The sequence below is a fragment of the Colossoma macropomum genome, unplaced genomic scaffold (genome assembly GCF_904425465.1).
Source record: "Colossoma macropomum unplaced genomic scaffold, Colossoma_macropomum, whole genome shotgun sequence".
Taxonomy (NCBI): domain Eukaryota; kingdom Metazoa; phylum Chordata; class Actinopteri; order Characiformes; family Serrasalmidae; genus Colossoma; species Colossoma macropomum.
In genome coordinates this window covers 24887455-24915057 of record NW_023494810.1, presented here as the reverse complement: position 1 = coordinate 24915057, position 27603 = coordinate 24887455, and the positions used below count along the sequence as shown (strand labels likewise).

The 27603-nt window shown below is 38.3% G+C and overlaps 1 protein-coding gene across 1 annotated transcript; it reads left to right on the top strand.

The window, feature by feature from the left end:
* Window positions 1–671: 671 nt before the first annotated feature.
* Window positions 672–27603, top strand: si:ch211-253b8.5 (dysbindin). The gene is made up of 4 exons (XM_036560116.1): window positions 672–1022; window positions 24569–24718; window positions 25442–25585; window positions 26803–27603. Exons 1-4 carry the CDS (start codon window positions 980–982, stop codon window positions 27066–27068), a joined length of 603 nt encoding a protein of 200 aa, XP_036416009.1. The 5' UTR covers window positions 672–979; the 3' UTR covers window positions 27069–27603.

The following is a 27603-nucleotide window of genomic DNA, read 5'->3' as shown; positions in this document are numbered from 1 at the left end:
TATATATATATATATATATATATATATATATATATAAATTAAACAAAGAGTTTTAAAATCTTGAAAAAATTTAAGTAAAGGAAAGTTGTGGCGATTAAAATGCAGAAGTATAATATATATATAAAATGCAGAAGTATAATATATATATAATATAATATAAAAATAATATATATATATATAATTTTTTCAAGATTTTAAAACTTCTTGTTTAATTTGGACCCCACTGTATATACCCTGCTGAAAAACAGCACAGACCAACATGAATTCCATGGTCTAAGCTGGTCTCAGCCGGATTATGCTGGTGTGGCGATGGTTTAGCTGCTCACCCAGCATAGTCATACTGACCTATGCTAGTTTTGCTATCAGGGTAGCTGCACTGAACATTACACACATTTTAATTCATTCTACGTCAGCACTATTTCTGTTAAAGGAAAACTGAGCTTGTTTCCTGTCAGAGCTCAGACGCCCAAGAAGCTCCTCCTGCGTGTGAGTGTGTGTGAGTGACAGGGAGTCAGAAAGCATGCTTTGGTTAACAAACTCAGACTCTCCTTCCTTGTTGCACAATTCCTTCCCCCTCTGTCTCATATGGTAGTGTCCAGCCAGTGAGTGAGTCCCCCCCCCCTCAAGTAATCAGATGGTATGACCCACTGGCCTAAACCCTCAGTCCTCAGTCTGCTCAAGTTAGAGTGTGTCTGACACTGAGGGGAGGGCTAGTGCTGTGCTAAAGTGAATATATTACAATATCCTGAGAGTGAAGTTAGTATCACACTGAGAGAGAGAGAGAGAGGGAGAGGGGAAAGAAGGAAAGAAAGAAATAAGAAGAGAGAGAGAGAGAGAGAGAGAATGTGTTGTGCTGGACTTGCTACTGATGCTGTGGAGAGTGTGTAACAGAGGGTCCAGTCCAGTGTGAGGTTTCTTGACCATCTTGTTGGCCGTGGCTGTGTGTATGTGAGTTTGTGTTTCCAGAGCCATTGGAATCATGAGCTCAAAGGGGACGAACCTGCACAACAAACGGCTGCCATGTGAGTACAATGCTGCACAATTTACCTTCTTACCTTTCAGCATTCAGTATCTTTACTGTTCATTTGCAACAAGTGCTTAAAGGGGAATGCCAATGATTTTTCAAAATTTCTGCATAATTCTTTCGTTGAGATGTAAACAAAACCAGCGTGGTTTGATGTGAAATGGGTCATTGTAGAGAAACTTATCAACTCAGATTCTTTACATTAACAGTAGTGGTGATGGGAACCAGAGGCCGTGATGATCTCCAACACAAATCTAGCCATTTTATTTACTATCTAAAACCAACAGTGTACCTACACGTGTTTTGTATGTAATGCTGATAATGGAAATATAGTAAAATGGTAGTAAATCTGGGGGAAAAAAAGGTTTTTTTTTGAGGACTACTTTGCCTTTCAATACCCTTCATGTATTCCTCCACTCTGAATGGCTTTTAAAATGTTTGAGGCCAAAACCTTATCTCAAAACTGTGAACAATGTAATCAGGCAGTATTAGATGTATTTGTAACTATTTCATATCATAACTTTTTGTGAAGTGGCTTTAAGAGGTGTTAATCACTTTGGATGTCTGGTTCCACCACTGTGAATAATTCTGACCATTTTCTTAGAAAGTTGCATTTTATATCAAACCATTTAGAGTGACCTTGTCTACATTTAAACAAAGTAATTCAAAGTGGTTTTGTGTTTTTATTTTATATTTTAAACAATTTAATTATGTACACATCAATACCATTAAGATTCTCTAGCAATTAGATCCTCGAAATCAGAATTAGCATTCCTCATTTTTAGTCTTAATGTTTTAAATTTCCAGAGTTTTGCTGACCCTCCTGTGTAAAGTTTGCTGACTTTTTGCAAATAAAGTGTTATATAATTAGAGATTATTCATGTTATTATTAAAGAGTCAAATTAGATCATGCAGTTGTCTAGAGGAATCAAACCATATACTAAATATACCAAACACTCCTCCAACTCCTATTTCCTCTTTAAATACTATACATAGCCATATGCAATACACACATTGAGTACACTGTGGCTACACTGCCATTAGACACTTTCTTCAACCACTGTTTGTCGCATTAGAGGCTGTTTATACAATCATAAAGTATCACATTATACTACATATTGTATTTCACATGCATCGAATGTTAATTTTACTGAAGGATAATGTTTTGTTATGAATATTTAACATTCAACAGCTTTGGCCTGTACAGAGTTGTTAAATATTCAACAGCCTGAAATACATACTTAATTTGTTGTTGCTGTAACATAATATGCATACTGTATATCATATGTGCATTGATCTAAATTTAAGCATGCCACTTCCAGGCTCTGCTAATTGTTTGAACTCATTGTTACATACATAATTAACTGTTCTTTTTATTAAAAACACAAGTAAATCCAGCTCAGGTCAGTTCAATTAACTTAAAATCAATTGAACTTGGAGAAATTAAAGACGAATTGCACTGTTTTTTAATCAAAAGAAACTTGGAGAGGCTGTTTTAAAGGTACAATTAGAGGTTTTACATTAAAGTTACAGTCAGTGATTTCAGGGCCAATGAACTTTATGGGGAATGTTGGAGAATACATAGACATGATCTCAGATACAAAAAACATGTTTAGATGCTACAATTCAGCAGTTAAAGACTGTTAATCGGTAAACTCATTATATTTATTATATGTTGACTTTGTACCATTTGTAAACAACATAATAAAAATGTCACCCAGTGCAGAGTGTAAAAACCTTAGCAATATGTCATACATTTTTGGTTGCTTTGCAAATCTCTTATTGTACCTTTAATGGTGATATAGCATCAACTACTCTTTCCAAGGGCTCTTAATTCCTTTCCTTATTTGGAGCTGTGTCTCCTCAGTCTGTTTCAGAATGTTGTAAGTAGCAGTTTTTAGGACTTGACGTTATCTGAAGGTAACAGATACTGTGAATCAAGTCAGTGCTTGTTTGGTGGTGTTGTTTCTGAGGGTTTCATACACAAGGGTATCACCATATTCGGCTGGGAACTTTCCTTATGATGGCCTCTAAGGATTTGCTGAGACTGAGTCTGAGTCAAGCTGCAAAGCTGCTGCACCCGATCAGCTAAACAAACCTTGGCATGGAACAAGCAGGGTTCTAGAATGTCTGTCCAGTTAATTCTACCACCCTGTTTGACTCAAGTCTTGATTGCTCAATCTGAAATAGCAAGCAAAATACATGATGATAAATAACTATCACAATATACATTTCTCCTGCCCAGCACTGTAGTTTATTAACATTAGGCTTTGTTGTTATGTGGCTACATAACAATCATAGATTTTTTCACATGTACTTGTTGCTTTCATACAGAATTCACATGAGTGGTGTAACTGCTGGCAGTACAGGTGTGACAATCCCAAGGTCTTCATTGGACTCCCTATATTTCTACTTTCATGTTCATTACTCATGGGTAGCTACTGTAACTTAAAGGACCCACATTCACCTTTTTCTTGCTTTTCATTTTTTTCCATGAGGTCCAAATTTGCCATAATTCATTTTTACATGATCATCTTCCAACGTCTCTTTATCGCTTATAAATGAACAGGCAGTTTTTGGTACTGTACCTTTAAGGCTGATATATGTAAATAAGAGCTCTGTTCTGGTTGGCTGTCCTGTATTGTACCTGTATTGCATTAGATTTTTATATATATATATATATATATATATATATATATATATATATAAACGTATATGTATGTATATATACACGTGTTGTATTTTGTGACATCACAAAAACAAAGAATTCAAAATGGATGGCCCTTTAATATGCTGCATTAGCCTACTTTAGAATAACAGTTTGACAGAGATCTAGCAATAGTGAGTAAACAAAAAATTACAAATTTTGAATGTCGCTCAGCCAATCAGATTTTAGAACCAGAGCTACCCATAAATAAGAACATTTTAGAGTGAAATCTGTAATGAAGAGTGGAGTCTATGAATGCGACTGTGCAGTCAGTCCAGGGAGACTAACTGTGAGGCTGCAGTGATTGTCTAGTTCCCACACTTCGTTGCTTCTCTCTCTCTCTCTCTCTCTCTCTCTCTCTCTCTCTCTCTCCCTCTCTCTCACCCACAGATGCACACACTTGTGTTGAGTAATGAGTCTAGAAATCAGATTGGTCACAGGATGACAAATCACACATTTTTCATGTTTTTGGGCCAAAGACTCATTGTAATCTAAATTTAATAAGAACCGTGTCTGCCTGGACGGTTCCATTCACCAGCTGCCCGGGGAACAATCTGCCATGGCCTGGCGGTATGGTCATTCGCCTTAGAAATGTTTATCCTGCAGGGAATGGCGGTGTTTCACTTGGCGTGGGCAATATCACACTATCTGGACTGTTTTACGGAGAGCCTTCATGTTTATGGAATTTTCTTCAAAGGGCTCATGTTCTACATTTTTTCTTGTCCTTTTAGTTTTTCTGTGTGTGTGGTTTTACAAAAACATATTTCTTTTTTACATAACCATTCTCCAGCCCCTCTTTATGATGATGTTGATATATGTAAATAACCTCTGTTCTGATTGGCCTTGTATTGTACCTCATTCGAAAAGCAGACTGGGTTGAAATGTTGCTGTTTGGCTTGAAATCTTGAGGAATGCTGAATGGTAATATGTAGATGTGGATCACAACCATGATAATTCAAAACAGCCTGTTTTTGCAGATCAGAAGAAAACGTTAAGTCTTAAACAATATTAACAAAACTCAAGAAACTCTTTGAGAAAGCAAGGAAAATTCAGTTTTTTAATGGTGAATTAATAAGCTTGTAAGTTTTACCCTCTTATAGTTAATACAAGGAACTGATGCAGGTCTTGTCTGTCCTTATTTCTTGTGCTTGTATTCCATGAACTGGCCAGCACCCAAAATGTTCCCCAGTAAAGTATCTGTTTGTAAATTTATGAGTTCTGGATTGCTTACTGCAGCCTCCAGTCTCTTTGTCTGCCGTCACAACTGTAAATAGTGGCTCTCTTTGCTCAGGAGTGTCGGCCTGCTCTTTGCTGCTGCAGATCTGTGTGCCAGCTCTAAATAAGGCAGGCTGAGGAAGTGGCCGGTAAGCTGCTCTTGTCTTCTTATGCGGTGATAAATCTCTCTGATGGAGATCCCTGAGGAACTGAGCAGAGAATCAGACTCACTCTGGAAGACCCTGAAACTCAACAACACTCACAATTCAAAAGACCAAAGAGGCAGGAATAGACACTGTCATTGTTAGCTAGTAGGAGGTGTTTTAGTCATTTTCAATGACTTCATTTTGATGGTGTGCTGCAGATTAATTTTTCTTCACCTGTAACTCTAACCTATCCAGAGAAAATGCAAAGGGACTGCTCAGCTTCAGCAATTTCAGGTGGTTGATAACTGGTTGCTGTGGGGGGAAAATAAATAAATAATAAAATATATATATATATATATATATATATATATATATATATATATATATATATATATATATATATATTATGTATGTATGTGTATATATGTGTGTGTGTGTGTGTGTGTGTGTGTGTGTGTGTGTGAGATCCATTCATCATGAAATTGTCACACAATGTAACGAGCATTATTGTATACACAATATGTGTGTGTGTGTGTGTGTGTGTGTGTGTGTGTGTGTGTATCACCAAAATTGCAAAGTGACTCAATCTATACTGTAGTAGATGGTTGTAGTAAAGTGCTTGGTGTCACAGTCACCTTTCGAACTTGCTTTGGTTTGATTGAATTATTTCAGCGCTTCATTCTTTTGGTTTGAAATATTTACTGATTGTAGACTATGTTGCAGAGAATGGCCCATAAGTGACATTAAGCATCTTTATTTTCATGCAACAAAGTGGGTTGGACAGTAAGTCATACCGAGAATATACCTGTGGGATGGATCTGGTTTTATACAGTGAAACTAAAAATCGGCACGCGTGGCCCCCCGACCTCGTTCCGTGGTCTGTAATAAGTGGAGCAAAGTCTCTCTTTCTCTTTCTCTCTCTCTCTCTCTCTCTCTCTCTCTCTCTCTACTTTTATAGTGAAATTCTCAGAAGTGCTATCACACTAAAGTGCTCTGCAAACTGTGATAACAGCCACCTAATAAGTTTATTGCATGCTACACTGTAAAAGATGATGCCAGTAAATTCTTGGCTAAATTCAGTGCCAGACTGTGCTGTATCATTTACATTATTATGTGCTGAAAGACAAAACTGTATGATGAAGATTTTCTGATGATACACAATGCAAAAAGATAATGACATCCTGCTTGGGTTATCCATCATCTCCTCATAGTTCAAGCTGGCCATGAGCATCATTTCATGACGTTCTCCTGTATTTAGCAGTCACATTCTGTAAAAAATTTGTTGGCTGTCTTTGGTCAGAAAGGCACTAAATGGCCTCTTGTGAGCATGCCATATTAAGCATACTAACAACTTTACTTTTAACTTAACTCACAGCCCAAGAATTTTTTTAATTGGTAAAAATCATAAAGTGTAATATTTCCTTAATACTAACTACCTACATTTATTTTCCCAGCATCATCTTATTCTCAAACCTCTGAAGCCTCATTCTCACATTCCTATGTAAAATAGGTTTCTGAGCCCTAATTGTTTGCTCTAACTGTTCGCGTTTCTCAGCTTCCCATCATCTGTCCGACTTATAGGCCAGCTGAATAGGGGATGACCTATTAATGGCTTCACATTAAAGGGCTCTATTGAGGATGATGAGAGGGTTAACAATGAAGTTATTGTGGCGAATAGTGAAAGGCTCTGATGATGCCAGGCTGAAGTTCACCCTGTTTCCAATACAGACATAAATACACACGCTCACAGATACACTAGATCACATACCGCCATCATTAATAATTCACTGCTGGAGCCAAGCCCAAATCTGATCGTTTCAGCAGTTCAGGTTTAAGGTGGGTTGTAAAGGAAAGAGTAGCAGGTGGCTGCTATCACTGTTTTTATCTATTTTACGTACTTTAGTTCATTTTTGTAGATAACAGTATGTCATACAGTCCCAGAAATCATACAAGCAAGTCTTTTTGACAACACTTGATGTGGTTTGAGGCAAACGGTTTAGGCATGCAGAGTTTGCACAATGCTAATCGTCGGGTATTCCCCTTTGCTGCTAACAGTGGTAGTTTGCCAAAAAATCGGAGTTACACAGTTTTCCTCTGACACTTGTAATCGTGATGATCAGCCATGAAATGTTTTGTTTGAAATTTGCCTTTGGAGTTTTGCAGTGGAGCTATGAGGCTAATATTGCAAAAAACATATAGAAAATAACTAGCAAAACTGCATGGCTAAATCTTCACACACTTCACTCAAACCACATCAAGCTGTTAGGTAATCTCAAATAGACTTGCTTATGAGGTTTCTCATGGTGCCCTGCTAGAAAAACCAGGATAGGTCACCAGCAAAACCAGCATCATTGCTTTCCGAACAAAACGTATCTCCAAAAAAGTAACTTTACATAATTTACATTCTTGCTTGTAATGCGTGTCAGTGGAGAAATTATTTATTCCAGCTAATTTTGGATTTCTACTGGTCCATCATGAAATGACAAAATGAGTGTGTTTACATTCACTTAATAATCCGATAACTGCAGAAAATCAGTTTTTGTTAGTAATCCGATCAATGTGTTTACATGCACTTGAGTAATCAGATAATGTGAAAAATCTGCATCTACATGTTTCAGACAGTAATTGGATTTCTGCTTTGCAACCTGCCAATAAACTCACGGAAGACGTGACGTAAATGTAATGTAAAACTCAAACCTCATGCCACAGCTTTTTTTTTTTTTCCTTTTTCATCTAGAAGTTAAGGAAAAGTTAAATCCTTCATTTCGTCAAGCGTGTAGTTAGTTTCAGTGTCGCTCCACAAGTGATTTGCTGCCATCTCTCAGCAATGCCGCTCGCTTATTTTGGTACTGCGATCTTTTTTTGCACATGCGCAGACTGAGAAATCCAAAAGAAATTAGAGTAAGTGTACACATGCACTGAGAAATCTGATTACTGAGCTAAAATCCAGCTCTCTTTATTGGATTTCTTAATCGAATTTCTAGGCCTTACTCTGATCTAAGAAATCGGAATGTGCTGTTTACATGACCATTTGAATAATCAGATAACTGCAGAAATTTTGATCGGATTATTCAGTGCATGTAAACGTACTCAATGTAAGGTGTAGTTAGCAATGGCAAATTTTGGTAAAAAATAAAAATAAAAGTGGAGATACAAGATTTTGTTACGACGGTGCGAATAAATAGTGTTTTGGGTGCTGGTATGCTGGTCAACCAGCATGACTACGCTGGGTGAGCAGCACAGACCAGCTTAGATCAGCATGGAATTCATGCTGGTCTGTGCTGTTTTCAGTAGGGACCGATATCCTGCACTCCACATTGACTTAGTAATGTCAAATAGACTTCCTTATGTTTTTCCAACACTGTACAATATACTATTATGTATAAACGTTTAAACAAAATTTAGGTTTCAAGATGGTTGCTGCTACTGTTTTTAGCTATATAATGTACTTTTGTCCATTTATATAGATAACAATGTGTCATACAGTGTCAGAAACCATATATGCAAATCTATTTGAGGTCATTTAACTTTTTCAGGCAAATGATTTAGGCTTGCAGTTTGCATGATCCACACAGACACTTTCACTTTGACCTTCTAGAGTCAGGCTACACCCAGTCTTCTGCGTTTCTTTTTATCTCTCCCACTAATCATGTGTAAACGCACACACCTCTTCTAATGCTCACCAGAATTAGATGACATCATGGCAAAGTTATACTCTCCCCTTTCAGCATCTGGTGTTGTCCTCCACCTCCTGCACCCTTTCCTGTAAGCCAGTGTAGTCCTAGGCCTCCTTGTATTCAGTTACTGGGAACACTTCACTTTAGCCTGCCTTTTAACTGTGGGAATTGGTTTGTGGATCGCAGTTGCTGTAAAGAGTGAAGTGTTGGTGTTGAGAGGAAAAACAGAGCGCTCTCTCTCTCTCTCTCTCTCTCTCTCTATATATATCTATATATATATATATATATATATATATATATATGTATGTATGTATGTATGTGTATATATATATATGTATATATGTATGTGTGTGTGTGTATGTGTGTATATATATATATATATATATATATGTATATATGTATGTATATGTATATATATGTATATATATGTGTGTATATATATGTGTGTATGTATATATATATATATATATACATATATATATATATATATATATATATATATATATATATATATATATATATATATATATATATATATTTGCCCTGATGTTGTGGTTGTGGGACGGATGCTGTGCTGTTGTGGGTCTGGCAGGAAAAGACTAGAGGAAAATGACCTTTGTGTGTTGCTCACCCTCATACCGCCTCTTCGTTTGGCTATTGAGCATGTTCTCTAGCACTCATGAAATATGTATGGCAGTCTGTCAGTGGCAACAATCAGACGGAGGGAAAGAACTCCTGGGAAGCGTAATGAACGTGGAGCCTTCTTTACCTGTAATACTAGATATACTATACTATTCACTTACAGTCCTGGATATAGCATTCTTTATTATACTCAATTGCTTAATTAGCATTGGCAGGAACGGGTGAGCTAGTGCTGGGAAAATAGTGAACTGTGTAATTCTGTGGTTCCTCAGGACTGGGCTTGCGTCTCTGCATTGTACTGTATTGATCTGAGAGGAGTTTGTGTGCTTTCTCCTTTAAGTGATGTGCTATGTCTGAAATGGTCCCCTAATCACTAAACCCTACATGAGAACATCTGGATAGTGCACTATGTAGTGAATAGGGCACAGTTTCAGACACAGCTGTGGTCTGACAAAAAATCAAATTTATACAATCTCTTCCTTAACCTAAATGTAGTCAATTAGACATTTTTGGTGTCTGGAGTTCTTCTTTAGCTTTGCACTTCAGCTACAAGGCAACTATAGCTAGCGAATGAAGCTTAAACCCACCTATTAGCATTGTGCAAATTTCTTATATTTTCAAACCGTGTCGAGCTGTTATTTCTCAAGTGTGGCTTCTGATGTAGTTTTTTTTTTATTTTTTAAATGCACAAAAGTACTGACAAAAATGAGGCCTGAAAGTGGCTGCTGCTGTTGTTGTTAGCTATGCAATGCACTTTTGTACATTTTTACAGAAAACATTGTCAGAAACCACATAAGCAAGTCCAGTTGAGGTTACTTAACAACTCTCAAGTTTTGAGGTAGATGTGGCATGCAGTTTGCTAAGTAGAAGCATGTTAGCTGCTTAGAAATAGCTATACAACATATTTTGTCCATTTTAATAGATAATAAGCAAGTCTGTTTGAGGTTACTTAACTCAATGCAGTTAGAGGTATGATTTGTGTGATTTGGAACTAATTGAAGGGGTATTAGCTGCTATTACTTATTAGCTATATTAGCCTTAGCAGAACAAAAAAAAGCAAATTTCAGACACTGAACACATCTCTGCTGACTGACTACATTTGCGATTTTCACCTTAAAGGGTTTGGATTGAAGGAACAACTGATGTCATTCCATTTCTGCAGAGAAACAGAAAGAGGCCACCTTGATGCAGTGTGACAGTTGAGTGTCAGTGCTGGCCAGTCAGTCTGATTGGCTGGAGATGAAGCGCTGAGTTGCAACCTTTTGGGCCTGAGCCCTCTGACATCACTGGATAGAGACTGATAATGACAAAACACTGATGACACAACTGGGCTGGGAAGCTAGCGATGAGCAGTCCAGTCAGATTTAATCTCAGCTGGTTCATTCTTATGTAATAGTTGTAAAATTGTACAGTGCTTATGAGGGTAAACTTTTTCACAAAAGAAATCAACTGTGAAAGTCACATTAGTTTGAAATATAGACACTAAAAGTAGCAGTGGGACCAATGGTTTAAAAATTATCATGGTATGAGTAGACTTTCTGACAGTTTTGGTATAGATCACAATGTGTGTGTGTGTGTGTGTGCGTATATGTGTGTGTGTGTGTGTGTGTGTGTGTGTGTGTGCGTATGTGTGTGTGTATATATATATATATATATACACACACACACACACACACACACACCCGGAGAGTCGTAGGAAGCATTTCTCATGGTGGAATCATGGCCTCCCTATGTCTTACTCTCACGCCGACACTACAATATTGCTTTCTAGGCCTGACACAAACTGTGCTAATTGAATTTTCTGTTCTACCTTAAATGGAGCTTCTGTTACATTGTGGAACCTGTACAGGCTAAATCTGCACCAGTTTCTCAAGTCATTTGTCTTCTACGTGCGTCCTATACACTTGTTTCTTCTGACCATCAGACACTGCTGGAATTGCAAAAATATTACAGTCCTTAACGCTTCAGTACGAGCTGGTCCATGGCTTGTTTAGCCCGACTGCGGCATTGTCTGATGCAGCAGAACAAGTCAGTGTGGCAAAAAGTGTGGCAGTTGGTCCATGTTAGGCTAAGGCTAACCCCAAAAGGCCGGTCGCTTCTATATGTCCACTGCCTCGAAAACAAAGTAAATTTCTTCAGATGCAGCGGACTAGACAACGGCTTAGTTTGCGCTGTTTATATGTCCCTTTATCTTCGTGTATTTGTGGCATACCGGTATAACAGTTAAAAGAAAAGTCATACCGGAGGAAGAATTTCAACTGGTGTACTGGTTGAACTGGTATGTCGCCCACTGCTAACTACAAGTTTCACCAGTTTTGAATTTGGAGAGTGTATGTGGGCCAAATGTTTCTGTAATCAAACCAGATTCTTATAAATTCTGTGTAAACATTAGATTTGCACCATTCTTCTGTGGACCGGAGACCATCCCTGTGTTTGTTTACATCGTCAGAGAAACTGCATTCCTTTAAAAGCCTCTGGAATGGCAATTTTCTCAGTACCACCTGATTTTGCTCCCACCAACACTGACCCAAACTGGTCAGGAAGAGCCTGTGGGAGTGTTTTTATTGTGGCTCATCAGCAAAGGAAACCAGCCTTTGGTCTTTCAGTGACCCATGGTCACCCAGTTTTGGCCAATCAGCATGTAGGAGGAGGCCTCAGATGAGCTCTGTGGCCCCTGAGGTTTAAAGCTGTGTTCGAATCTTCTCACTGGCCTGGAACGCTCGTTTCCTGTGTGCTGCTCCCAAACGGCTGTGCTGCGAACGTCAGTGTTTATTCTGAGAGGGAGGTAGAGGAGCAGCTTCAGAAATATATCTCTATTGGAGTTTTTTTTTTTTTCCTTTTCTAAGTTTCCTGGCCTCTGGAGAATGTCATGCCTGAGAGGTTATGTGGGACTGGAAAAAAGGCAAATGTGAAAGGATGAGTGGGAAAAGCAAATAGGTTACCAAGGTACTGTCACTAGGGCTGCAGTCTGTTTGCCTCTTGACACGTAACTTTATAGCGTCCATCACTGCGTTACTAAATTAAAGTGAGATGTTTTCATTGCCCTGGATGGAAAGTAAACATTGTTCCAAGAATGACTGTTCACTTCCCTGTTTATACAATCTGTATATGGAAACTACATGTATTCATGGTCGTGACATCACAACCATGAATACGACCTCCCGGGCAGCTTACAGTAGTTTAGCTCACCCAGTCACAGTGCAGTGATAGGAAGTCTGTAACAGTCATTTTATAGTACTGTGAATTCTTTGTAGTAGAAGATTAAATGCTGTAATGTTCAGACGTCCTAAGGATTTCAGCCCAAATTGAAAAGTTTGTTCCCTTTGCTTTAGCCTGGGCTTCTTTTTGGGGCATAATACAAGGCAGCCAATCAGAACAGTACACATCAGTCTTAAAGGCACAGTTAAAAGCCTGTTTAATACTAAGGTATAATGAGAGGCCCTTGGAAGGCCCAGTAAGAGCCAAGATTGAATATGATCACCTCAGTACTGTTGACCTTTTGTGAGTCTTTAAACCGGTCCTGCTAGTATTTTGTAAGCTGGAGCTGTGGGTTTGGTTTTGTTAGGGTGGGCGTGCATGGGTGTAGTGCCATGTCCGGCAGTCTGGCTCAAACTGATCCGTCTTCTAGTCTGATGCCAGTCCCACTGAGGGAGGAAAAAAAGGAAGGAAAAGGAAGAGAAAGAGAGCATTGCCCTCTCCACTGGATTTGTCAAGTCGAGCCTCCTGGACAATCTGCTTTTCTTCCGCCGCATTCAGACTTTCAGTCTTACTCACTCCCTCCTCATCCTCTTTAGACTGAATGAATGCGCTGTGACTTAATGAGAGAAAGACAATGCTGATCTGTTGTTTGTCACATCCCAATGAGAGCAGGAAAGGGAGGGAGTGTGAGAAAGTGAACACTAGAGCTATACACTTTTAAAGGGCTCATATTATGGCTATTATTGCATTTTCCTCACTTTTTTAAATAACTGTAGGATGAAGTTAACATGTTACAAAATATGCTATTTGTTTCGCAGTTCATAGTGTCCATATATGGAAAAGAAGCTGCAAAAACAGCCCTGTTTTTGTGCTATAAAAAAAACTCACACATTTACATATCGACCTATTTAGCCTATGCCAGTTGCTCTGCCATTCATGGATTCAAGTTCTATAGGGTGTTTCAGCCTAGACTACAATACAGGGCATCCAATCAGCTCAGCATTAATTTACATAGCAGTTTGTCACCTCCTAAAGCACGTGTCAGGCCCCAGTGCTTGTGGGCCAAAACACTGACTTCAGCACGCTGCCTCATTAAACACACCTGATTCAGCTCATCAGCTGATTAGCAAGGCCGTCATGAACCATATTCAGAGCGTTAGATGAGGGTAAATGCTAATATCCACAGTACTTTGGCCCGGAAGGTCCCCAGTTTGACATGCCTGTCCTGAAGGGTGAAAGGATGAGTGGGAAAAGCAAAATATGTGAATGGGCGGAGCTAAATTCCTGCTGGCTGAATAGGCAGACATATATAAACACACATTGGTTTTAGTGACCTCACAAAAACAAAGAATTTAAAATGGGGTTATTTGCAGGTTAATTTCCATATATGGACTGTATGAACTGAAGAAGGAATGTGATGTTTTAAAAAGATAATGCACTAAACTCCTTTATTAAAGATGAAAAATTAGTTTTTTCATGATATGTGCCCTGTAATATGCCGTTAGCCTACATTAGAATAGCGACTTAGCAGCAGTGAATAAACAGAAAAATTACATTTGTCATTTTTTTAATGGCTTTGAAAATGGCCTGTTTTATATAAAGGGATCAAGAGAGGTTGTAAAATGGCCATACAAACATGAATTACAATCATTTTCCATAATCATTTTCATGAATGAAGTGAAAAAATAAAATACAATTACTTTTTTTAACGTAAATGTAACATTTTACATAATGGACTTTAAAAACAGTGCTGGAAAGTTTAGAAGTTCTTAGAAGTGATCAAAAATATGTTAAACAACAACACACTTACTTGTGTTACCAGTATTAACCCTTTTTGTTTCATATCGTTTTCTTATTCAACACATTCTGTGTTAAAAGTACCATGAAATGTGTTCTCCATAACTCGGCACAGAAATATTTCAACATATTTTGTGTTAAAAGTAACACAAACCGTGTCGTGTCCAACTGAACACACTGATGTGTCATGTTAGAGGCAGAATGTGTTACTTTTTAACACATCTGTTTTAAGATTGCACAACTAAAGAATCTCTTTTAGTTTGCTTTAAGAACATCTAAATGGATAGAACCCTTTAGGGTTCTGTGCCAAATAAAGTATGGTGTGTTTGTGAGAGCAACAGAATGAGTGAATGTGAGAGAGAAAGAAGAAATCTGATCTCATCCTCATGTGCTTGCCTACTATCAGTAAATAATCTGTTGAGGAGGGAAGGAGTAGTGAGGTCATCGAACTGTAACCCAATTGATCAATGGATCAATCCATCAGACTGGTTAGAAAGCAACAGATCAATAAGAGAGTACATTATCATATTGCTTACAGTAAGACCCTATCTCAGGACCCCTAAAAGTAGACCCTCAAAAATCCATTCTGTCAATCTGACTCTGCCCATTCTGACTGGCTCTTTAGTGAAAGCCACCAGAAATGCAGTCTAGTAGTGTTGTGCATGTATGCGTCCTAGAAATGAACATCAACAGCCTTGATGTGTGATGTAAGTGACTCGATGTCATCATTAATCAGATCCCCGCTGTCTGTAAGGCCGCCCAGAGGTGAGGGACACCGTTCTTTCTTACATAATCTGTGGACAGGAGCAGGGCATCAGACATGCCAACCCTGCCAGCTTACAACACGTGGGCGAGAGCCTCCGACCTGGGCAAATGCCACAGCAGCGGGTGGCTGAGCTTCAGTGGCTTCATGCTTTAGTGCAGCGCTAGCACAGCCTAAAATGAAGGAATGACCGTGATGTTCGGTATCCAAAGTTTTCTTCTTTAGTTTAGCGCTGGAGCTAAAAGCCTATATAGCTATCAAGTGATGAAAGCTAATACCGCACCCGTTAGCACTGTGCAGTCTGCATGCATCGTCATAATTGTCTTAAACTGTGTCAAGTAATCTCAAATAGTCTTTCTAGTGTGGTTTCTGACACGATACGACACACTGTTATCTAAAAAAATGAACAAAACTGGTCAAACTCAAGGTTTCAAAGTCTCTTTTTTTAGCTACCTTTTGGGTTGTTTTTTTTAGATATGCACATGCAATGTGTCAGAAACCATATAAGCAAGATTATTCGGGATTAGACGATTAGCCAAATTGTTTAGCATTGCTAATAAACACTAGAAGTCAAAAGGCATCCAAATCTTTGCTGTAAATAAAAGATTGAAATAAATAAAAGTTTGAAACCATGCAAGCAAGTATATTTGGGATTACTTAATAGAATGGTTTAGAAAAAAAAAAATGTACACAATTTTCTAAGCTAAGACTTGGATGGTGTCCAAATTATCCTTCTTTAATTTAGCATTAGTGAGCAATAGTGAACTATTAAAATGAATCTTCACTGTGTAGCTGAACACTGGAAGCAGCCATTTTAAAGAATGAATCAGACTCCTGTATTTCTTCAGTTTGGAAATTTAAGATTAACAGTTATTTATAAATAGAAACACCAGAAATTGTGAAATCCATATGCCTGCATGCAAGCAAAGGGAATTTGGTACAACAGAAATTTAGGTGACTATTGACTTCTATTGTTTGTTAGCAATGGTAGCTAAATTAACGAAGCAAAATTTAGACAGCAAACATGTCAAACATGCTACATCTCTGGTAAGTGGAGAATGGTGCAAATGTGTTTTGACAACCCATTTTAATAGTAATTGGAAAGCTTTCATTACTAGTTAGCTACATTAGCTTCACAGCTTCAAGGGAAACAAAGAGGAATTTGGCACAACATCAGAAAAGATTTGGGTGACTGTTGACTTCTAGTGTTTGTTAGCGGCATTAGCCTTGTAACTCCAGCGCTAAACTAAAGCAAAATTTTGGCACCAAATATATCTTGGGTGACCAGCTACATCTGAGGTAAGTGGAAAATTGTGTAAATTTTGAAATTATTCCTTTAACAGTCGGAAAGGCTTGGAGGCCGTGAGAACGTTTGAACAATGCTAAATTGGTAGCTATAAGCTGTCATCACTTGTCGTATACGTTAGCCTCATAGCTTCAGGGCAAACGTAAAGAAACAACAGCGTTGGTTTTTGTGAGCCACATTTTACTGAATACAATTCTTCACATAAGCTGAACTGAAACTGATCCAACAGCTTGTTTTGGTGGACTGAATGTAAGTGAGGGAAAAGTTGTGCAAATGTAATTTTTAGCCAAACGCTTTCTTGTGTTTATATTTTGAGGGCTGAGAACAGGAGAGAATCTGCTGCAAAAGCACTTGTACGTGTCCCTGGAGTGAGGCACTTAACCCTGAATTATTTCAAAGGTAGAAAGCCCTGACCCTGCTTCCCCTTCCTGGCCTGCTGCGCAGCCACAAGAGCTGTTAAGCACATTGAACAGGGTGCCAGAGCCAGCGTAAAACACTGAAAAGGATGAAGGGTGAAAAGCAGCAGGCGGGCTACGAGGTCTTGGTGCTCTGCTGCGGTCCCTGACTGAGCAGTGTGTCACTCAGTGATGGTGAAGGAAGAAAGGAACAGTACATACACACTTGCAGAACCGAGTGCACCCAGCCTTTTCTGTTATGCAACCTTGAGCTCTTGGTCGTATCATGTCCTCCGCTCTGGACTGTTTTAAGTGCCTTGCCCCTTTTCGCTCGCCCTCTTACGTAAAACATTTACTGCCTGGAGATGACTCCTTTAATATATCATGTTGGAGATGGTCAGTGTTGGGTGGAGGTCCCTGAAAAGGTCAGACTGGAAATTGGTGATATCACATTTTGCGCCCTGTTAAACATCTCTCAACAAAAATGTTGTTCCATTACAGACAGGAGTGAGTTGATCCTGTATCAGCATTCTTACTCTGAAAGGCTTACTAAATATGGACTGAAAACACCAGGCCTGGCTTTTTTGGCAACCCATACTAGAATACTATTAGTAGCTCTCCCACATGACATCTAAAAGAATTCAGTATGTGTGCTTGTTGAGACAACCTTAGCTTTATTGAATAGTGCCTAGAAATAGCATACCACTCAAAGTAAAAATGGTGGTATGCTGTGTACACTGGGACATGTGTCTTTAAACTATGTGCCATGGAGTCCTAGAGTCCTATTTGAAGCATACGTCCCTTAAAAATGCTAAAGCCATCATGAGCAGGAGCAGCCGTAGACTGCAGGTGATGAGAGCAAGAACAAAAATGTTGAGAATGTTAAGAATTTTGGAATTTCATTCAAATGATAAGCAAATGTATTATGAAATATTTACAGAAGAATTATATCGAGAACACTGCCAACCAGTACCAGCAAGGAACTGTGTGAATTAAGTAAAAATTACAACAGCACAGTTTTACCCCATATGCCTTATCAGTATGTATGCTAAATGTATTCTGAATGTATGACCTTTACTACAACAGAACATGTTATTGAATATAAGACTTGTACTTAGTATTCAGTCATCACACCTAAAGATTCTGCCCAGTACTGTCCAAAAACGATTTGTGCCATGAACTGCTAGGGCCTGTACTTCACAAATAATGCTAAAGCTAGCAACTCCGGTCATCATTATACTGTGTATATATGCTAACTGGTCCTCAATATCATTTAAGTGAAAATATGAGAAAATATGATTGATTTAGTTTTCTTCTTTTCGAAACAATGCAGTAAGCAGGCCCAAGCTAACGGTAACACTGACTAGCTTTTTTTTTCTTAGTATTAGCATGTGATGAGTCAGCAGGGCAGACGTTTCCTCACGAGACAGCATTTTAGCAGCTCAAAGTCTCGGATCCCTCAGTACTCCTGTCACCAACACTCACGTGCACACACCCACACACACACACTTGCTTTTATGCAGTGACATATGGCCCATATATGTCGCAACAGTTTTCTCAGTCTTACCCTAAACCTAACCCTAACCTTAACCTCAGTAACAAAAAAAAATTTCAGTTTGAATTGGCTTGAAAAACCTTATTTGTCCTGATATTGTAGATTAGGTCTTTTAGTTTTGTTTTTTCATTTGTGTCCTGAAAATGTACAAAAACAAACATGCTCATAGAGACAGCTGTCACATAGCCAGGCTGTTAGTCCTCCTGAGGCCTGCAGTCAGTGTATAGCTGGAGAGTGAGTCACAGCGACAGCACCGGCCTCTGGCTGCCTCGCAGTCTTGAAACACCAGACGAGTCACTGACCATTCCTGACCTGCCTTAGAGAGTACACACAACACACTGTTGTACAGGCCTGCTTGCCAAATGGACAAGTCATGCTTTGCAGAAAAGTGAAACAAAAAGGCAGGATTTCTGCAACTTTAGTCATCACATATTCATCAGGTCACTGTTTTAGTCACCATATTTTCATTAGGCCTCTACTAATCCCACCAAAATGCAGTGGGTTTGAGGAAAATATATGTTAATGTATTTCCTCTTCTTCAAAATATTTGTGCAGTATACATAACTCTGTGGAAATATATAAGCAATCTATACTATTGTCAATTATTATTCACAGTTGTGACCTTTTAATTAAACTAGTTGGTCTGCATGACATTGTTTGTATACTGTATGGCTCATTTCCAAAAGAGTGGCTGAAAAGATCTAAAGCCTCTCCACGTCAGAGTGCCAGGCAGACAAAAACATTCTAGGAATAAAACAACTGCAACATTATCTCAAATGTTTATTCAGCCTGAAGTGGCTATGGGACATTTGAAGGAAAAGTTGAGTCACAAACGTTAATGTTGCTAACAATGACTGACTGAAAGTGAGTTGGTAGTTACTAGCTTCCATTCATTGTTGGCCATGTTAGCATGCAGTATTTGGATGAGCTGCTTCTTTAACTAAAACTATTTAAAGACTGCAGCTAATGTTACAATGTATTGTGTGTGCGTTGGGAGATGTTGGCTTCACATTCTATATTCTGTTGGAATTTGCATTGGTAATAAGTCTGTGTGTATCTGTGCATGATCCAGCACTTGCTAGATAATCTTTACATTATTCCTAATTTAGACATCAGCTTAGAAGCCCAATCCAATTAACCAAATCTCTGCCTCTGCGTTCTAATTGTAGCTTATTCCCAGGATGCCGTTTGTGTGCGGTTCGATGTATTGACAGGCTCTAAAAGGCAGGGCGTAGTATTCTGTAACGCTTTAGAGCACTGTTTTCACAGTTGGGATGGCCTGTTGTAGCAGGATCCCTATATGGCTCTGCTCAAGGGCACTGAAGCCCTGTACATATAGAGCAGGGATATCCATATAAAGGGCCTGTAAAAGGACAGTTTGTTTGCATGTTTTCATTGCAAAAAAGCAGGACACCCTGGATACAGACAATAGTGGCACTGTTCCACTCTCTGATGGCTGTTCTACATTTTCCCTATTTTTATTTTTTTTATTAAATTTAAAACGTTTCTTAAATTACATTCAATGTATACTTTAGTACACTTTACCAAGCAAAGAAAAAAAAAGAAAACCTGACTTAAAACACACTTATAATGGAAGACAGTGGGCAAGTGTACATTTACATTTACTGAAAGTATTCAGCAGCTGCTGGTTTCTATTCTAAGTGTAGTGGGAGTCAACAGGTTTTCTGTTCTTTTCTACGTACAGGGAAACGTATTGAAATTATTATCTGTGGTAACCTATCATATGCTACAAATACGGCAAAAAGAGATTAGGCTGAAAAATCCTGAAGTAGTCCTTATTCCCCCTAGTATTGGAATGCATAACTTGATCATTGAGTGGTAAACAAAGTAATTCAGAGTGGTTTGGTGGGAAATGGTTAATTGTAGAGACATTTACCAACTTCTTTACAGTGGTAGTGATAGGAACCTCACTGTCTGCAATGCCATAACAGCCGCTTTATTTACTGTCAAAGTGACCGGAAAAGCCATCTTCTGGGATTTTACATATACATATTACATATAACATAACATAATGATAAAGTGTCAAATCAGAAGAACATGAAAACTTGAATTTCAAGAAATTTTCTATGCAGACTTACACCGGCCTGCATGCATCTCTCCACCATGAATGGATTTTACAAAATACATTTTAGGCCAAAGCTTTATTTAAAAACTATTATAAAACAATGTCTCAATCATCCGGCAGCATGTTGATAACCATTTTGTGCAATAACTTTCTGTGAGGAAGCTTTTATAGGCTTCAGACATCCGGTTCTTATCAGCACCACTGTGAACAATTCTGACTCTGTAGGTTTGTGTAGAATGGAGCATTTCACATCAAACCACTCTGAATAACTTTGTTTACATTTTACACTTTAGTTATGTGGAAATTTTGGATTTTGTTTGGAAATTTATTGGAATTTGCCTTTAACATTCCTTAGCCCTCTATTGCACACTTTATGAGAGCAACGGGCCTCACTCTCCAGCTGTTCTTAAGAAGAAATGTCTTCTTAAAACGCACTTACTCAGTTTTCACTAAGAAGATTCTGACGTTCACCAATGTTTTCTTATTTGGGATCTGTTCTTAGGTAAGAACGGAATCTACACACACTCAGAGCACAAAGCTGTGAACAATCCTCAGTTTAAAAACACATCATGAATCTGATGTAGACCTTTTTCTTAGATATTGTGAAATGAGGCCCATTGTTTAGAAAAAAAGTTTGATTCACCGTTCTTGCATAAAATAGACCTGACAACTAAAATCATCTTTTGAGGTATGTTGCCTGGAGGCAACATTGTGCAACAACGGGGAAAAAATCAGAGCATCCTATAAGAAACTGGACTAAATATTTAATCTAAATATTTACAATAAACTGATTAATGTGTTTATCTTCAAATAATGCAAAACCAAAACAGAGAACAATTCTAATTCATGCTATTTTTAAAGAAATTTTAAACTAATGTTTCGATTTCTTAAATACCATTTAATTACATTTTTTAAAATGCCATTTTAAATCACAAAAAAGAGTTAAAACTATCCTAAAACAAAAGGTAATTTTCAAATAATCAGACTTGGTGCTCGTTTTCTAAAAAACATTTGATCACGCTGAATACTACGTGACAGAATTAAGAGGTATCTAGCCTCTAAAGTAGCCTCTGCATACACATTAAATATTTCTGTCAGTTAGACTTCCTAAGTAACACCTCACTTGCTGCAGGCTAAATTTATTCCACTGCTGCACAGTGTTGCTTGTAGGCAAAAAACTTATTTCTTCAATTTCTCATAAAGTGAAATGTCAAAAAATGAACTTCACATTTTAACAGATGTGAATCATATTCTTAGGTGGACGAAAAATTATATATACTTGCTTTTATGAGTGAAATTTTCTGGTGCAATAACAGGGTTCAACCACAAGCTGCACCATGCACAAGGCTTGTATTGATTTATTCAAACTCTTCTGTCCATTATAAACCATTTCACCATCACTAAATCTGTATGGGAATGGGTAATGTGAGGAGAATGGGTTTGTTACCCTGAGGCAACATTGCGCTATAGAAGATTAATCATTGTTCCTTTTTCAAATAAGTTAAGTTATTTTTGTGATAAGAAGAAAACAAGTAGTTGACCTTATAATAGTTCACAACTATTACATAAGCGGGTGGGTGACGAAATCATCCCCCCTTTGCCATTACAATGAAGTATGGTTAGATACCTTCTTGATGACTGTAAGTGTTCCTCTGAATGATGACTGCTGTTTCTCTTTTTGGGGTAGGGATTTTCAGACAGTTATGATGAAAGATGAGTCATATACTCCTAATCTACAGGCTTTGTCTCATGTGCTGTTGCACTTTTAACGGCCTCCAGAAATAGCTGAGTGGCCAAGGTCTCATGTGCTCAGGCAGAGGGTCAGACCGCTCATCTGACTAATGGATGGCACATAGACAAGCAGACAAGTGGCTATCGCTTCAGTAGTGAAGTGCATTCTTCTGCAATGCTGTATAAGAGATATACTGACACATACATTGATATGCAAATGTGCGCGCACACACATAGGCATGCACAAAGATATGCACGCATGCATGTGCACGCACACCAGCGCACACCCACACGTTATATTATGTACTTAATTCTCTGCTCTACTTAAAAGCTTTAATGCATTAACTGATGAGTACATATGTGACATATACCCGGACGGACATACTGTACAACATTAACAGACCTGTACGAATGGGCTTAAAGGAGTAGTTCAGTGTTTTTCAACCTAATCTCATTCTACCACATCTGTAGCATATGGTTGATTACCACAGATGATAATTTTGACATGTTTCCCTGTAGTGAATTACAGAACAGAGAACCCTTTGACTTGAAGCATCTGCCCATTGGCCTCTGTTATAAGCGCATTTTGATTTTTCTCTTCTTTTCTAACTGTAAACCTCCAATTCCAAACAGCTGGGACAGAAGATGAAATATGTATTTGACCTAGAACAGTACAATGCCATGAACTTCAAAACCTCGGACAGCACTTATGTATATATTATGTGTGTGTAAAGTATGTTTTTTCCTTCTCCTGTAAAGTTACATATATCTCCTGTAAAGTGTATATATATAACTTTACAGGAGATATATGTAACTTTACAGGAGAAGGAAAAAACATACTTTACTTTTAATGTAAGTCAATGGAACCAGACTATTTTCCAAGTAATTTGGGCTTGTTTTTTTTTGGTCTATTTATCATGAAATGTACACTCAATGTAAAGGGCAACAGGCATTTTAAAATTATGTCAAAAACTGAAAATATATGTATACACACTGTTTGCCGCTGCACCCACAAATATAAGTTAAGACTGTACTGTGGACAGTGGAAGTCATAGGTCAACAACATCCAGAAACGATGCCGGCTCTGGGCTCAAGCTCATTTGAAATGGACCGATGCACAGTGGAAAGGTGTAATGTCATCTAATGAGCCAACTGTTCAGTTTGTTTATGGAAACAATGGATGTTCAACAATGGGCCAGAAAAGAAAAGGACCATCCAGATTGTTACCAGTGTAAAGTTCAAAAGCCAGAGTCTGTCATTATGTGGGGTTGTATTATGGCCCATGGCATGGGAAACTTTAAAACTAAGATATATGCACATATTTTAGAGCAACACACTATGACTTCAAAAGGATGAACAGTCACATGCAAAAGTTTTGGCACCCCGGTCAAATTATGTTTTGATTGATTGATTGATTTATTTAAAGTGAAAAAAAGTTAGAACATCCACTACAGAGAACACATTTTAATGCATAATTGCTGTTTATTTGCTGAAGTTAACAAAAAAATAAAAGCAAAAAAAAAAATGGCCTGTGCAAAAGTTATGGCACATTTTATATTTTATGTTTTATTTTTTTCCAATATGTTAAACCCCAGAAATAAACAGAAATTTGCAATCATATTTACCTTTGTTCCCTGTAGAGGATGTGTTAACTTATTTTCTCCTCAACAAAACCGTTTGACCAGAGGTATTCAGCCTCTTGCATATGACTGTACGTACAGCAGCTGGACAAAATTGATGTAGAGGTTTTTGAGTTCTCTCTCAGCTCCTCTGCTCATTTTTCTTTCCTTTTGCAACTCTCCTCTTTAGGCTATTACAGTGCCCCTGATGTGTAGAGTAAATGTGATTGCCCTCCGAGCCCAATAAGATTAGCTGAGGGAGAATTGACAGATGCTGTGATTGAACTGCAGGCTCTGACAGATTTACGGCAATATGAGATGACTGAAAGCATTAAGGGTGGACTGGGAGGAGCTGCTAAATACCTGTGTGTTCTGCCTCTGTTCAGACGGTTTTTACCTCACAAAATGGTGCACGACCTTAGATAGAGAAGAGGATAGTGACAGAGGAAGAGAGTGCAGTTCTCTTTGTCAAATAGGGTTGCAAATGATAAATGGAGCCCCAGGCCCGAAAGCGTGCTCAACTGAGTAATAAAGCAGTGGTTAACTGTTGCTCCCTGGTGGTGATTTGTATATTTGCTGTACCACACATTTGCTATTCATGTGCAACAGACTGCAAATTGAAACCACACAACCACACAGAAGTGAGCACTAGGGGTTCCTAATGAATAACTGTCTGGGAAATATGTGTGTGCTGTTTCTAACACCAGCGGAAACGGAGCACGCTCAGAGAGTTCCGGACATGGATGCGGCCCAACAGCTGAAGCTGAGAGAGAGACAGCGCTTCTTTGAGGAAGTCTTCCAACACGATGTGGATGTTTACCTCTCCTCAGCACATCTGCAAATAGATTACAAGAGACGTGAGTAAAGCGTGTATTACATGTGGCCTATATCATGTATATACATACATTTTTCTTGCTTTTTTTCAAATATAGGTATTTGATATACTAAGTAATCACTGTATGTACAATGAATGTTGAATGAATGAATGGAATCACTGTTAAAATACACTGTTCACTTTCCAGTCTATACATAGAAAGCATAAAAACAACCTGATTTTAATCCATCATGGTTGTGATGCCATCCACATTGGACCACCCATTCGGCCTATAGGAATTTAAGTGATAAGGAGTGTTGCTACTGCTGGTATTCTGTAGGAGTCTGTAGGATCTAGACATCTGAAAGGAGTGGTTGAAGTTTAATTTTTCCCCAAAATAAGATTAATAGTTGTTCCATTCTGCACAGTATAAGGCTGCCAATCAGAACAAAGGTCATTTACATCTATCAGTCTTAAAGGCACAGTAACAAAAACAGCCTGTTCAGTTTTGAGAAATAAAGTGAGGTTGGAAAATGGTCATGTGAAAATGAAATATGACCATTTTTGGACCCACACAGATGTAATAAGTGGGCCACTGAGGAAAAATAAAATGCAAGAAAATGTAGGACCTAGCCCCTTATAAAATAAATGTGCTAAAAAAAGTTTTTTCAGAGTGATCCCAAGGAAATTGTAGAATATTGGCCCCTTAGCATGCACTTTTAGGAAACTGTTTCTTATTTGTGTATATTTTTCCCATGCTCCTTAGCTCCCATGGGCAGTATCTCCTCCATGGAGGTGAATGTCGACATGCTAGAGCAGATGGAACTGATGGACATCTCAGATCAGGAGGCTTTGGACGTGTTCCTGGGCACGAGTGGAGAGGACGACGCAATCCCTTCTCCACTACCAGGTAGCACTGTACAGATTATGACTGGGTTTCTCAGTTCACAGACATTTGTGGCCAAGTACTACAACTAGGAGTGATGTGTGATGGCCAAGTTTTTCAACAGCACCAAGTACTCATTTAAAAGAATATTTAGACAGTTTTCTCCCTTAATCCAAGTGTAGTTGATTAGCCAAGGCATACTTAGTGACCAAAGTTTGTTACTTTTGGAGCTACAAGGCTAGAGTAGCTAACAAATGATAGAATTATTATCCATTAGCATTGTGAAAGTTGCACACTTTGAATTGCATTATTAGGTATTGTCAAATAGACTTATGTGGTTTCTGACACTGTATGACATGCTATTATCTACAGTCATATGAAAAAATAAGTACATTCCATGAAAAGTTTAGACTTTTTACCATATTTTGACATACAGATATCTGATCTTCATTTAAACAATGCTGATAGGAAAAAAAAACAGAAATGCAGTTTTCCTATATGGAAAAAGTAAGTACGCCCCTACACATATCAGAATATCTTGGAGAAACTTGTCTTGTTTAAACCTCAGATGACAAGTCAAAGATGTGGCCCAAAGTTGTTGGGCCACAGTACCAGAAGCCATGTTTGCTGAATACCAAAGACAGCAGTTGATCAGAAGAACCTCATACTAACTGTAAAGCATCATGGTGGAAATATTATGGTTTGGGGCCCCTTTGCTGCCTCAGGGCCTGGCCAACTTGCAATAGTAGAATCGACTATGAATTCCTTTTCATACGAGAGAGTGCTTGAGGAGAATGTGAGGCTATCTATCCAATTGAAGCTAAAGAAGTGGACCTTCCACACAGGATAATGATCCCAGTCATACAAGTAAAAAAAATGAATATTTTTTCCTGCTTTCATCTAAACCAAGTATGACATGCATAACTGAGTTCATCTGGGATAAGAGGAATATAGTGTGAATTTGATTTTTCAATGTACTATTTCTTTATATACCAGTTACCAGAGAAAACTGGACTGGATTTGGATTCCAAAGTCTAATATGAATTAGAATACGTGGGTCAGTGCTGGGGGTAATGTGTTACAGTAATTTGATTACTTTTTGCTGTAACAAATTAGTGTAACACATTACTGTATAAATTCCTGTAATTAAATTGCAGTTACCATATCAGAAGTTGGGTTGATGTCTGATATTCTCGCTGTTAACATTGTTCTTCTGGTAAACTGTGAATGTTCCTCTCTAGTTCTTGCCTGCAGTAATGACAGTGAGGATCCACTGAGAGAAGAAATCTCCCTGAGAGTTCCAGACAGCTGCGAGATCAAATCGCGGATGTCCTCCACCTCCTCAAACTCCACATCTGACAGCCAAGCCACTAATGAGGACGGAGCTGAAACCCCTGTCGTCCAATCAGATGATGATGATGAGGATGTTCAAGATGATGACCTTTTGATATCGGGAACTCCCTCAGCTGAAGGTGAAGGTGAAGCCCAGTCTGAGCTGACAATATAAAGAGACTCATCAATTTCTACTGATCTCCTAACATAATGTCTCTCTAGTGATAGACGTTTTCTGCTGGGTTGACCGGTTGTACCGATCTACCAAAGACTTTAATGGACTCTTGTATGCACATGATTCTTCTTCTTAAAGAACTGTCCTTCACCTGAACTGCTGCTGTAGATAATAATGCTCATAGAGGTTTGCGTATGGCATGTTCCTTCTTTACGTCTTGGATTTGTGTTGCTTCATTAATGACTACGTGTTGATTAGATGTCAAATAGAGAAACGTATGATTTAACGCCTCATTTATGATTAACGTTGCCAATGTTTAAAGTGTACTATTCTGCAGATCAGTGCTGCTCAGGTAAGAGCAAGCTTAGAGCTCTGCGGTTTGGAGTGCTAGTCATTAAGCATATGTGATTGTCCACAGTCTAACTTTCTATGTTGTAGTCTTTCTCACAGTCTTTTTTGTGTCTTGAAGATGTCTTCCCTCTGATCTCCGCAATACCTTATATTTTGCTATCAAAATAAAGCCAAACTTGGGATA